The 14233-nt window shown below is 40.6% G+C and overlaps 1 protein-coding gene across 1 annotated transcript; it reads left to right on the top strand.

Moving 5' to 3' along the window:
• The first annotated feature begins 486 nt into the window (after positions 1-486).
• On the top strand, positions 487-13977 carry LOC109036715 (regucalcin). Its single transcript, XM_072304424.1, has 5 exons — positions 487-667; positions 8905-9021; positions 9957-10165; positions 12215-12415; positions 13748-13977. Exons 2-5 carry the CDS (start codon positions 8960-8962, stop codon positions 13975-13977), a joined length of 702 nt encoding a protein of 233 aa, XP_072160525.1. The 5' UTR covers positions 487-667; positions 8905-8959.
• The last annotated feature ends 256 nt before the right edge of the window (positions 13978-14233 follow it).

Raw genomic sequence — 14233 nt, 5'->3', positions numbered from 1 at the left:
GCACGGATTAAACACACACACAAATAAAATTAAATTTTGTGGACAAAAAACGACGCTTTAAGTGAAAGTTATAGCTCAATAAGACAAGTTCCAGTGCCACTTATAGTAAAATATGCAGACTTTGCAATGTTTAATTGCCAATTCCGAGTTTCCAACTCGAGCTTTAACTTTTACGAGAAGATCGTATCCTCCTGAGGTTTTGTTTGGGACATGCGTACTTGAACGAAATCCTTGTGTTCCCTTAAAACGGGCAAATTTTTGACCGGCTCTTTTCAAGACTTAAAATCGCCGGCTGTGCGCAGCGCTAACTGTCTGGGCGCACAAACTTCTTATCAAAATCGTCTCTCCGCACCTGAGGCGATTGGAACTTACAAAGCTCGCACAAAAGAACTTACGGAGACAGATTGTTTCCTATAATTGGGGAAAAGTAGGCTTCAATACTGTTAGTCCAGAGACCATCTGCTGTATTCGCAGCTGATGGACCAAACTAAAGGAAAATTCATACAATTCTAAATTTTTTAACTGCAAGGTCGGATCAAAATGAGAGGAACGCATGCATAAAACGCACAGTCATTTGATGCTCGCTGATTTCGTCGTTGCAGTGAAGCTGTGCGCGGCAAAATAAAAAGTGGTTTCCGAGTAAAGAAGGGCTTCCTTGGAGACAAATGTACGTATTTTATTTATACTCTTCCTAGTGCCCGCTTTTTAAGGAACGTTTCAAAATATTTTGTAGGTCTCAACAGGCGTCGTGATAATGGGTCAGTTGCGTTGGTCACAGAATCGTGTTTCGATGCTAGATTCTCTTGTACATTTGTACATCAGCTAGAAATAACAAGGTCTGTCCGAACATCAACTTTCCACGTTCAACATTGACCCGGATTTCACGCTTTGAAAAATTCGATTTACAGTGTTATCCACCGAAATAGAGACACCTTTTGGTTCCTTCCACCTTGCCTTCATCCGAGTTTAACGTTAAGGAACCAGTGCAAAAGCGCGTCACACCGACTGATGAAAGCAAGGTGGAAAAAACCAAGGGTGTCACTTCCGCGGTGGATAACGTTAAAAACCCGGCTTTTCAAAGGGCGATATCTGCGGGTCCATCAGCTGCGAATGCAGCTGATGGACCAAACTAAAGGAAAAGTCATACAAATTCCAACTCTTTGAACTGCGAGGTCGGATCAAAATGAGAGGAACGCATGCATAAAACGCACAGTCATTTGATGCTCGCTGATTTCGTTGTTGCAGTGAAGCTGTGTGCGGCAAAATAAAAAGTTACCGAGTAAAGAAGGGCTTCCTTGGAGACAAATATACGTATTTTATTTACTCTTCCTAGTGCTCGCTTCTGAGGAACGTTCCAAATATTACATAGGTCCCATCAGGCGTCACAATAATTAATTGTGGAATCTTTGATTTTTCCAAGTATAGCACAGTGCAGCGAAAATACAAGAGATAAAGTTGCAATTTCATCCAACAAATTTGCGATTTCATCCTACAAAATTGCAATTTATTTTCACCCCATTTGATCAGTGAATGCCGATTTAAAACGATGAATAAGTTGGACATATTTCTGCCAAAAGAAAGTATAGACGAGTGGGAGAGACGGGGTGTGCTCTTGAAGGTACGATTCCTATTGGAAAAATGGGAAACAGGGATTTTACATTCTAGTCCAGGTTCTTATGTACTCCCGTGGAACGGTAAGTGAAGCAAGTGTGGAAAATGTCTTAATCTCTTCATTTCGATGCGTAGAAAAAGAATTTCGATGTTGTCAAGCTCAATTTTGCGTCCAACCCCCCCAAAATCAAGATGGCGGCCAAAATGGGGGCTCGGGGGTGAAAATTATGGAATTTGATTTTGATGTCATGATTGGGTCATTTCTTGTGTAATTTTGGTCGTAGAATCCGAATTTGAGGTCCAAAATACTCTCCGATCCAAAGGATGCCCCAAATCCAAGATGGCCGCCAAAATCTCCAAGATAGGGTCAAAAACTGCGATACGTATGTAGAAGTGCCAAGTAGGGTGTCCTTGGTAGGGTTCTTTGGGTCGTAAATTTCACCTATGATGTCAAAAACTTACCACGGATCCATTGAAGCCCAAAAAAATCAAAATGGCGGCCAAAAGGGCTGCCGTTGCGGGGTGAAATATTTTGTTGAGGCAAATATCGTCGAATGAGGGTCACTGTAAAGGTTTTTTTGGGTCGTAGATTCCAAAAATGAGGTCCAAATAACAAAATAAGCTGATAGAAGTTCTCCAAAAGCCAAAATGGCGGCCATAATGGCTGCCGCCAGGCATTGAACGCGTTTGAACAGTAGGGTGTCCCATTTTGGACGTTACAAAAAAAAAAATTGCGAAATCCAACAGAGATACCTGCCAAAAAGTTGTCTCATAGTTAGAAAAAAAAGCACAAAAAAATCTCAGGGTCGTAGTTAAAGTTTGAGTGGTCCCGCAAGGTACTTAAGATGTTTCACCGATTTCTCATCTTAATTGGCAATCTTGGCGATCTTGCAGATTTTTTTTCGGTAAATGCAATCGAGGTAAAAAGTCGCAAATGCGGATAATGAGACTTCTGATACTATATTTTAAGAGAAAAATAACGGTTTGGACCCACGAAGATCAGAATCCCTCGTTCTTAGCTCTCAAAATGCAAAAATCAGCGATTTTAGCATTTTGTAGTCAAACCGCTGCTCGACCGTCGCTCGACTTAAAAGTCGCGGCATTTGACGCGCTGTTTCACAATGATCCCATTGTAGGAGTAAAAAGTCCTTCAAGTATGTTCATTAGAGGTGTAAGAGTGTCACTTTGGCCAATTTTTGTTGCTTTTAAACACTAAGCTCATTGTTTAAAATGTTTTTTTTTTTTTTTTTTTTTTTTTTTTTTTGTTAATATAATTGTCCTGTTTTTCATCATTTTTTAAAATGGTTTAAAAAGGGCGACTCATCTTACACCAAAATTGAACTCCTTTGGCGAACAATGTACGTAGATGGTCAAATACTTCCTCAAAAAAAGTTTTTGGATTTAAAGCCTCCCAAAAAAGCCGATGTTGCCATATTTTATCCCCGGAAAACACAAAAAACCGAGTACCTATTTCAGTATTTGGAGGCTGTTCCTCACCGAGCTCATTGAGCAAATTTCAGCAAACCTTGAATTTTCATACGTTATGACCACATTACTAGTGATTATGTACATGTGTTTATCTATACAGCCTCCCACCGCGGCGCGACGTTGCCACATACCATCGATAAAATTCGATAGAAATCCGCGTTTCCTTAGATTTGAGCCATTTTTTCGGACATTGCACATGGAATACATATGGGTCATTCCACGTCAACGCAACCAAGCTCGGAACCCGACCCCCTCCGATTTGGCTGAAAATTGGTATACGGGGTCTTTATATCATATTAAGAAATCAATTATGAAGGGTTTTCCCATCTGACGCCCCGTTCGCGAGATATCGACCCCCAAAGATGGGGTGAATTTTAGCGGTATTCAAAACAGCCCGTTTTAGCGATTCTCATTTTCTCGACTGTCCCTTCATTGACTCTCCATAGCGAGACTCTTTATCAATCCATCATGCTTTGAAAGAGTGTTTCTAGAATACTTTTTCATGTAGATTCTGAATATGCCATCGAAATAGAGCTAAAAATTATTTAAGTGGCTGTAATTTAGGCTTTTTTAAAATTTACTATTTTTTTGTCATTCAATGTTCAAACTGAATTATCCAAAATACAGTCTCTCCGATTTTCGATTTTTTTGTTTTATACTTCAAGCTTAAGATATATACTTTTGGTTGATATACTTTTTTCAATTGCTATCGGACGGTTAAGGGCCTAAAAAAATTCAAATAGGCCAAAAAAATGTCAAAAATTGGTAAAAAAAGACGAAATTACCGGCAATGTGTGAGTACTTCATAGAACAGTGCATAGAGCGCGCTAAATATGCTCGTACAAGTAGAGTAACATCCTCGAATTCTTTTTTAGGGGGCCCGGCCCTTCCCGCATTGCAGGGTCCAGCCCTACCTTCTTCGGGACCCAGCCCTACCTTCTCCAGGGCCCAGCCCTATGTGGTTAGTGCTCAGCCCCGCCTCAGGTAGGACTGGGCCCTGAGGCAGGTAGGGCTGAACCTTAACTTCAGCATGGGCCTGCCCCTTCGATGTTTAGGTGAAGCAATTATACCTAACCCGGGTGTAGGGCCGGCCCTGCCCCGCAGGTCCCAACCCTAAACTCGTTTTTTCCGTGGAGATAGAAGGGGATCATATCTTGTGCCAATATCCATTATTTTAAGACCCTCCGCTTATTGACGACCCATTTCTTACGATTTCTTGTCATGATGTTTGTGCACGAGGATGCTACTTTCAAACATTGACCGTGATCTGAGGACCAAAAAGAAATAGTACCACATTTCAAAAACACGGGTTCTCAGTGCTGAATTTTTGCCCACCCTTAAACCTAGCCCTCCCTCCCCCCACCGCCGTCCTTTTGGACGGGTACCGATTGCTAAGAATGCTGCCTCGTAATTTCCCCATTTTTTCCTCAAACCGCAAAGTGGAAATTCCTCTACCCTCCCAAAGTCCTTCAACGAGTTTGCATTCCCTAAGATTAGGAGACATCACAAACATCATGCTTAGAATTCGTAAGAAATGGTCGTCAATAAGCGCAGGATCTTAAAATAATGATTATTGCCACAAGGTATGATCCCCTTCCATCTCTGAATACTGCATTTTAAGTTTTACATAAGTATTCCGCGTGCAATATCCGAAAAAATGGCTCAAATCTAAGGAAACGCGGATTTCTATCGAATTTTATCGATGGTATGTGGCAACGTCGCGCCGCGGTGGGAGGCTGTATACAGGGTATCTCACGAAAAACGAGCCACCTTAAATATCTGCCGAACGCGTCGGAATTTCGAAAAACGGTAAAAGACGTGTTCGTTTATATCGAGGGGGACACCTTTTGGCGTATTCGACATTTTCCCAAACCGCGGGAGGGGCGCGGGGCGGGGGGTGCCCCACCCGTAAGTCGAACTTTTCAAATGGCACCCCTACTTTTTTATTTCAGCAATCAATTCTACGCAAAAAAACAAGCCACCCTGTCCAAACCGAATGTAAATCGGACAATTTTTCAGTGATTGACAGAGTTTGAAACATTTTTTTCATGCTCTTTTCAAAAATTTCCCACGCCTAATGGAATTGCTGTATCAAACCAAACTCTCCGCCAAAAAAAATCTTAAACATGGCACTTTCGATAAAAAAATAAAAAAAAATCTGCTGCACTCGAAATCTGGAGCACGCGGAGCCCTTCTTTGCGACATTAAAATTCGTTATACCGAATATTTCCGGGGGCGCTCATCGGGAGGGAGTAGTAAGTTTTAGACAAGAATTATTAATCTTTTTTCTGATCCATAAGAAACCGTGTCCATGAAGAAGCAGTTAAGTAGAAAAACAACGTACCGCGGAAAAATAGCGTCCTCAGAAGTATCAAGGTCCGGCTCAAGTCATTGACCCCCCCCCCCCCCTCCCCCCCCAAAAAAGCTAATCCATTTGTTTTTCTACTTAACTGCTTCTTCATGGACACGGTTTCTTATGGATCAGAAAAAAGATTAATAATTCTTGTCTAAAACTTACTACTCCCTCCCGATGAGCGCCCCCCGGAAATATTCGGTATAACGAATTTTAATGTCGCAAAGAAGGGCTCCGCGTGCTCCAGATTTCGAGTGCAGCAGATTTTTTTTTATTTTTTTATCGAAAGTGCCATGTTTAAGATTTTTTTTGGCGGAGAGTTTGGTTTGATACAGCAATTCCATTGGGCGTGGGAAATTTTTGAAAAGAGCATGAAAAAAATGTTTCAAACTCTGTCAATCACTGAAAAATTGTCCGATTTACATTCGGTTTGGACAGGGTGGCTTGTTTTTTTGCGTAGAATTGATTGCTGAAATAAAAAAGTAGGGGTGCCATTTGAAAAGTTCGACTTACGGGTGGGGCACCCCCCGCCCCGCGCCCCTCCCGCGGTTTGGGAAAATGTCGAATACGCCAAAAGGTGTCCCCCTCAATATAAACGAACACGTCTTTTACCGTTTTTCGAAATTCCGACGCGTTCGGCAGATATTCAAGGTGGCTCGTTTTTCGTGAGACACCCTGTAGATAAACACATGTACATAATCACTAGTAATGTGGTCATAACGTATGAAAATTCAAGGTTTGCTGAAATTTGCTCAATGAGCTCGGTGAGGAACAGCCTCCAAATACTGAAATAGGTACTCGGTTTTTTGTGTTTTCCGGGGATAAAATATGGCAACATCGGCTTTTTTGGGAGGCTTTAAATCCAAAAACTTTTTTTGAGGAAGTATTTGACCATCTACGTACATTGTTCGCCAAAGGAGTTCAATTTTGGTGTAAGATGAGTCGCCCTTTTTAAACCATTTTAAAAAATGATGAAAAACAGGACAATTATATTAACAAAAAAAAAAAAAAAAAAAAAAAAAAAAAAAAAAAAACATTTTAAACAATGAGCTTAGTGTTTAAAAGCAACAAAAATTGGCCAAAGTGACACTCTTACACCTCTAATGAACATACTTGAAGGACTTTTTACTCCTACAATGGGATCATTGTGAAACAGCGCGTCAAATGCCGCGACTTTTAAGTCGAGCGACGGTCGAGCAGCGGTTTGACTACAAAATGCTAAAATCGCTGATTTTTGCATTTTGAGAGCTAAGAACGAGGGATTCTGATCTTCGTGGGTCCAAACCGTTATTTTTCTCTTAAAATATAGTATCAGAAGTCTCATTATCCGCATTTGCGACTTTTTACCTCGATTGCATTTACCGAAAAAAAATCTGCAAGATCGCCAAGATTGCCAATTAAGATGAGAAATCGGTGAAACATCTTAAGTACCTTGCGGGACCACTCAAACTTTAACTACGACCCTGAGATTTTTTTGTGCTTTTTTTTCTAACTATGAGACAACTTTTTGGCAGGTATCTCTGTTGGATTTCGCAATTTTTTTTTTTGTAACGTCCAAAATGGGACACCCTACTGTTCAAACGCGTTCAATGCCTGGGCGGCAGCCATTATGGCCGCCATTTTGGCTTTTGGAGAACTTCTATCAGCTTATTTTGTTATTTGGACCTCATTTTTGGAATCTACGACCCAAAAAACCTTTACAGTGACCCCTCATTCGACGATATTTGCCTCAACAAAATATTTCACCCCGCAACGGCAGCCCTTTTGGCCGCCATTTTGATTTTTTTGGGCTTCAATGGATCCGTGGTAAGTTTTTGACATCATAGGTGAAATTTACGACCCAAAGAACCCTACCAAGGACACCCTACTTGGCACTTCTACATACGTATCGCAGTTTTGACCCTATCTTGGAGATTTTGGCGGCCATCTTGGATTTGGGGCATCCCTTTGGATCGGAGAGTATTTTGGACCTCAAATTCGGATTCTACGACCAAAATTACACAAGAAATGACCCCAATCATGACATCAAAATCAAATTCCATAATTTTCACCCCCCGAGCCCCCATTTTGGCCGCCATCTTGATTTTGGGGGGGTTGGACGCAAAATTGAGCTTGACAACATCGAAATTCTTTTTCTACGCATCGAAATGAAGAGATTAAGACATTTTCCACACTTGCTTCACTTACCGTTCCACGGGAAGCTTTTTTTGAACATAAGAACCCGAACTATTCTATCAAACGGGACGAAGTGCCAACTAAATGCGGCACTCATGCTGCCTTGCTAACGAAAAACGACGTATGAGCCTTAGACGTTGCCAGATTTACTACGATAAAAGCCGGATTTTCTTGGAACATTGCAAACATTTTTCTTTGAATGTTTCACTTAATTCTGTTCGCAATAAGATCTAAAATATCTGAAAATTTCAAGAAGAAATACGAATAACTTGTACAATACTTGTATTTGTCTCAAAGCACGCCACGCCATACTGGAAAAAAAAACACATTGGATCTAGAGTCCAGACTCTTGAAAACATTGACAAGAAAAAATACTCTTGATTCAATCGGATTTTTGCTTAAATAAAAAGGAAATCCGCTCAAATTAAGAGGCTTGGTTCTTGATTTAAGCAATAATCCGACTGAATCAAGAGCATTCTTCCTTGTCGATGTTTTTAAGAGTCTGGACTCTAGATCCAATGTGTTTTTTTTCCAGTGCTCTGGTCGTCCGCGTCTCGGTCGTTACCGCTGACGTCACTGGCGTTTTTTAATTCCCATTCTTTCTTACGACCCTCGACTAACGGGCACAGGCACACCCCTTCTTTTCCACCTGTCTCTGGTTCCGTTTGGCAGAAATACGTCCAAATGAGTTTCACGAATATAAAAAATAAGCATTTTGCAAAGCAAAGAAAAATTGCAACGAATTTCAATTACCGCGACGAATTTCGATAAGAGGCGCGCCTTCAATTAGTAGATAGGCAACATACGCAACCTGGAACTTGCAAAGCAAAGAAAAATTGCAACGAATTTCAATTACCGCGACGAATTTCGATAAGAGGCGCGCCTTCAATTAGTAGATAGGCAACATACGCAACCTGGAACTTGAGATTCTTACAAAGTAGACAGTGGATCGGTTGCTCTCACAATTGGATCTTCCTCATATGGATGTAAGTAGTACATTAGCGACAAATGATAAGTGATAGCCTTGCCTAATAAATCTAAAAATTTCAACGCGCGAGCGTTTCAAGGAAAATTACGGTAAGTGGTAAACGAGAGATTACCAAATATTCTTTCATGGGAAAATGAAAATATTTTATTATTGGCTTAACCGTAGCTTTCATGCTCGGTTTTCTCCTGGAAGCAAAAAATCATCTTTCGAACCCATTTACAAAATGAAGACTATTCGAGATATTAACCTATTACTTATACAGGACCGTCATTTATGATCTACTTTACAGCGCAGATGGCTGATTTCTAGCCGATGAATAATTGTGATCTCTAGTGGATGCTCTGATGGCAGGGAAAAACAACATCCGTAATTGCAGCTTCTTGTCAGTATGGAAACATTCTTTAAGGTGAGACTTGTGAAAATAATAAAAAAAAAACAACTAGATTTTGCAACTATAATGCAGAGAAATATATACCTATCTGCATGATATGAAATGAACTTGAGGGTTAAAGCACAGATTAATGTTACATGCATTCTTCCAATACACCTTGCTGAACAAATTTTGATATTTTTGCATGAACTAAAATCAATTGTGAATTTCTCTAGTTTCAAACGCCGTAGAAGAAAGAGGAAAGAGAAACTGTGAGCAAATTCTTAAAAAAACAAAAACAAAAAAAAGATCATGTGGACAACAGTGCAGTATTTTCTTGAAGTGAAAAACGTTAATTTCGCTCTCTCTCCTAATTTTACCTGACAATTCACGAATTTCGCGCTTTATAGTAATTTACGACTGTTTTACGAGGTTTTTCTTCTTCTTTTCCTTTTAACTTGTAAAACTTACTGTTTTCCTGTCAGAAAAAATGGAGATTTTTGAAACGTTGCAATTATAAGATACGCATCTTCATCGGACTTTAGCCATCGATATGTTGCAGGCAATCAACAATCGCCTGCAATTTGCAAGCGGTTCACACGTTGTTTCAATAAATCGCAATGATGCGCATCAGCATAGTGCAATTTTTGAGGGTTACGGTCTTCAAAAGTATGAGCTCGGCTTAAAGCGCCTTCCTTTTTTTGTGATACTCTACGCTTTGTCACGATGTTAGTTAAGTTGCCTGTCCGATCTCAACCCAACTAATGTCACAGAGTTCACTACACGCTCTTCTAAGTGTGCATATTTCTGACATATTTTTAAGGATGGAAAAGTGTCTATTCACATTACGGGCAACATATTCTAATCTCGTTCTTTTATTTTTGAATTTTATGATTTCCTATATTTATCCACCACCAGCTTGTAAATTGCCGGCGATTGCTAATTGCCTGCGACGGATATATCTCTTTCAGATGTTGGATGCTTCTGTTCCCATTGATGTCACTGGGAAGCGTGCAAGCTGGCAAGATTTCAATGAGAGTCGTCTCCGGACCATTCGATATATCGGAGGAGCCGCACTACGACTGCCAAAACAAAATCCTCCTCTTCGTCGACAAACTCGTCGGGAAGATTTGTATTTACAATCCCCAAACTGGGTGCACCACCTGTTCTTGTAACCTGGGTAATCATTTCATTAGATTTTTCTCATAAAATGAGATTCTCAACTCCATTTTCAATGAGACCTCATAGCCAAAGGCAACCCGGACGACGCGACCCGCCCAAGAGATGGGCACAGAGCTGCCTTTCATCCCCGGATTATTAAGTGATCTCTCTCATCGCCTTATTTATCATATTTATATACTAATTTAGAGGCTAGACAAGCAGGGTCACGGCCCTAGTCAGAAGTAAGAAGAAGAAGAAGAAGAAGAAGAAGAAGAAGAAGAAGAAGAAGAAGAAGAAGAAGAAGAAGAAGAAGAAGAATTTTCAATTAATGTATCACTCTATTAGCCTCATTTTCGATTTAATTATATGAATTTCTATGAAATTTCGCGAGGAACACAATTAGACTACATTTTACATTTAAAAACTACAAGTTCTGGCTCAGTTTAAAAACGACGTAGGTACCATTAGTTTTCCCATGGACATACGTCTTCTTACGGATGAGCCAGAGATTGTAGTTCCTAATGGGTGCATATTCTTTTAGATGAATTCACTGATATAGCTAGATCAGCAAAATTCATCTGAATTGTATCAAAACGAGACATATGAGAAAACCGTAAGTGCGCAAAAAATGACGTAGTTTTAGGCAAGACAGCGGTTAGTGACAATATTCCTCCAGAAGCCAATGAAAATAGTGCTTTCAAGTTAAGTGCCGCCCTTTTATCCCAATTTCTAACCTGAAAATGTGTTTTTTATGTGTCCAAAACGCAACCACGAAATCATGCAGAAGATAGCACTTACGGCTGTCTTGCCTGATAATGAATAGCCTAGCATGAAGACGAGAAATACCATTTTTATGTAAATGAAATAAAATCGGTCGATTTTTAATCATCCAGACAATTTCTGAGAGTCCTTCAGACGATTAGTGGCAATTTGCAAGGAACGAAGGCTTCTTTCAATAAGATTTTTCGGTCAGGAGCCTCTGCGCCCGTTTTCTCAAAACTTCATTTTTGCACTAATGCTGCAATCACACGCTGAATGTGGAAGCTGAATGTGGCTTGAATGTGGAAGTCATCGGCCCGATCAGCAACGATTCTCAGCGACCATCAGGTAATGTCGGCTTTCTCTGAACTATTCGAATAGATTTGATACACATTTAGATAAAAATAACTCGAATTAATGAAATTTCCGCTGTTGAGCGCTGACTGTTGACTACTACATTCAGCTGCCAAATTCAGCGTGTGATTGCGGCATTACTGCTCTCTTCACTATCAGGGCAGTCTTGTCTCCCCTTCGCTTGGTTCCATTCTGTTTGATCCGGTCCAATTTGTGTTCCTCTTGTCTCCAGGAGAGGAGCTTGCTGGTGTAATCCCGATCCAGAACTCGCGCAACGAGTTTTTGGCCGGACCCGGGCCGGAGTTGGTGAAAATTTCACCATAATTTTTCGATAACTAATTTAATTTTTTTTCTATATCAGTAGAATATTCCGGATATGTCGCAGGCAATCAGCAATCGCCGACAATTTGCAAGCTCCCTGCGTGTTGACTCGTTGGATTGCAACTATTTGCATCGATATAGTAAAGTTTTTATTGGTAAATAATTTCAAGGGACGACCTCAGCTTGGAGCGCCTTCAAATCCAGCCATACTCTCCGCTTTACCAGGGAGTTAGTTTAGTTGTTTAACCAAATCAAACCCAACGAGGATGAATGGTTACACTATACAAACCCGCGAGTGTGCCAGCTGGCACCATGCATTCAAGAGGAAGCAAAAACCATACGATTGAATTCAAAGCATAATAATCGCTACTTTCTATTTCTTTTTTTCAATTTTGAATTTTTGGATTTGTTTATTCAACACAAATAGATTGCAATTTGCCGGCGATTGCTAATTGCCTGCAACATGTGCATTTTAAACTATGGAGTCGCTTAGTTTCTTTTCGAGAAAATCATATAGAAGTGGAAATTTTGGAACATCGCAATGGAGATACGTGGTTTTGCATTTTGACCGTCGTGATGTGACTCGGTTCCTATCTGTTTGATCCGGTCCAATTTGTGTTCCTCTTGTCTCCAGGAGAGGAGCTTGCTGGTGTGATCCCGATCCAGGACTCGCGCAACGAGTTTTTGGCCGGACTCGGACCGAAGTTGGTGAAAATCACGTGGAACGGGCGCCCGGAATGTAAACCCCAGGTCGTGACCCTCGGTCGCTTCGACTACGACGCCTTTGCTACCTTCAGCGACGGAAAGGCAGACTGCACCGGACGGACTTTCATGGGTAATGTAGCGTCATGAATGACGTCATTCTGAAACAGTGGCGGATCCAGGGGAAGGGCCATGGGGGCAAACCCCCCCCCCCACCCTGGAAAAAAAAAACACATTGAATCTAGATTCCAGACTCTTAAAAACATCGACAAGAAAAAATACTCTTGATACAATCAGATTTAAGCTTAAATCAAGAACCAAGCCTCTTAATTTGAGCGGATTTACTTTTGATTTAGGCTTAAGTCTGATTGAATCAAAAGTCCTTTTTCTTGTCAATGTTTTGAAGAGTCTGGACTCTAGACCCAATGTGTTTTTTTTTTTCCAGTGTAAGAAAAAGAAGGGGAAAAGGAGGAAAGGGGGAAAAAGAGGGAGAGAAAAAACGTTCTCCTAAAATTTTACTGAAATGGTGTTGTGACAGCACTTCAGAACTATGTAACCAAGTTTACTGAACGAAAGGTTTTTCAATACCGCAGAGATAAATAGGAAACAAATTTCCATACGAGATATTACAAATATATGTTAATTTTCAACTTTTAAGGAATACACACATTGTGCGCTAAAACTGCATAAAACTAGATCCGAGAGGGGTTATTTCTTTGCAAATTTCCCGGATGAGACCCGCGCCGGACCCCCTTGCTTGGGGGGCCATGGATGTCACAAACAGGAATAAAGATTACGCAGATCGGACGCTTTTTGTAATCTTTGATCAACCTACTCCCGAATTCCTGTCTCCATTCCCTCTCCCATTCCATTTGTTTTTTGCCTTGCCCCCGATTCCCCGGTTCATTCCAGCTTATAATCTTTGCAATGAAAAAGTATAAAGTAATCTTAATTCCCGTTTGTGACACTGTGGCGGCCTAAAATACGGGAACCAATCAGAAATGGATTCGCGTTGTCTTTACTCTCAGTTCAAAGGGACGTCTAGGTTCCTTATGCGGATGGGCTTTTTTTGCGTGCATGCGTCCAATGGACCGACTTGCAACTACTCACACAGAGTGTCTAGTATTTTTTAATTTTGAAAAATCCTGATATTTTATAAAAAAAATTCCTGATTTTTCCATTTTGGAAATTCCTGATATTTTCCTGATTTGTCTCCGGAAACAAAGACGGCGCGACGACTCCTGGCGTACGGTAGGCAAAAAGCAGTAAGACTTCTCCGCTGAGGAGATTCTCGTAAGAAAAATTCCTGATAAAATGTCTGATTTTTTCGATTTTCCTGATTTTTTCCTGATCGGTCAAAATTCCTGATATTTCCCGGTTTTGCCGGTTTTTCCTGATGCTAGACACCCTGCCACAAGTTCTGTATCACATGGTTTTTATGGGGAATTTCAACGCTTTGTTGTAGATACCAAAGGAAAGATGTTTTGTGACGGAACTATGGTGCCTTACCAAGCCAGTATATTCCAGTACGACAGAGATTATTGTAATTTGAAGATAGAACAATACAAAGATGCGACATTCTACAACGGGCTGGCGTGGAACACAAAATACACTAGAATGTACCTCTGCGAATCTTTGCTGGAGAAAGTTTTTGGTTTTGACTACGACATCGATACCGGAAAGATAAGTGAGTAGGTACCGATGGGAATCTAAGTCGGAATTATTTTATTTTGACACTCTGATTATTTCCAATACTGTGCTTTTTTGGTTCTTCTTTCGAAACATCAGTAAAGACCCAGCACTCCCTCGTCGGTATCCGGGATCGATCAAAGTATACATTAAGAATTTAGAGAATCAAAGGGCGTTAAAATTGATTCTGTAGAAATTTGCTTTTGGAGAGCCAAAAATTGTTTTATGCAATGAAGGGGGAAAATCAAGACTGGCAAAAAAT

The sequence above is a fragment of the Bemisia tabaci genome, chromosome 9 (genome assembly GCF_918797505.1).
Source record: "Bemisia tabaci chromosome 9, PGI_BMITA_v3".
Lineage (NCBI taxonomy): Eukaryota > Metazoa > Arthropoda > Insecta > Hemiptera > Aleyrodidae > Bemisia > Bemisia tabaci.
The sequence above is the reverse complement of the archived record's forward strand: the minus strand, read 5'-3'. Positions and strand labels throughout refer to the sequence as shown.

Excerpts from the sequence above, each read along its gene's own strand:
- LOC109036715 (XM_072304424.1), top strand. The coding sequence starts at position 8,960 with ATGGCAGGGAAAAACAACATCCGTAATTGCAGCTTCTTGTCAGTATGG. Across the intron at positions 9,022-9,956 it reads GTATGGAAACATTCTTTAAG|ATGTTGGATGCTTCTGTTCC; the intron begins GTGAGACTTGTG and ends TATCTCTTTCAG. Across the intron at positions 12,416-13,747 it reads CACCGGACGGACTTTCATGG|ATACCAAAGGAAAGATGTTT; the intron begins GTAATGTAGCGT and ends GCTTTGTTGTAG.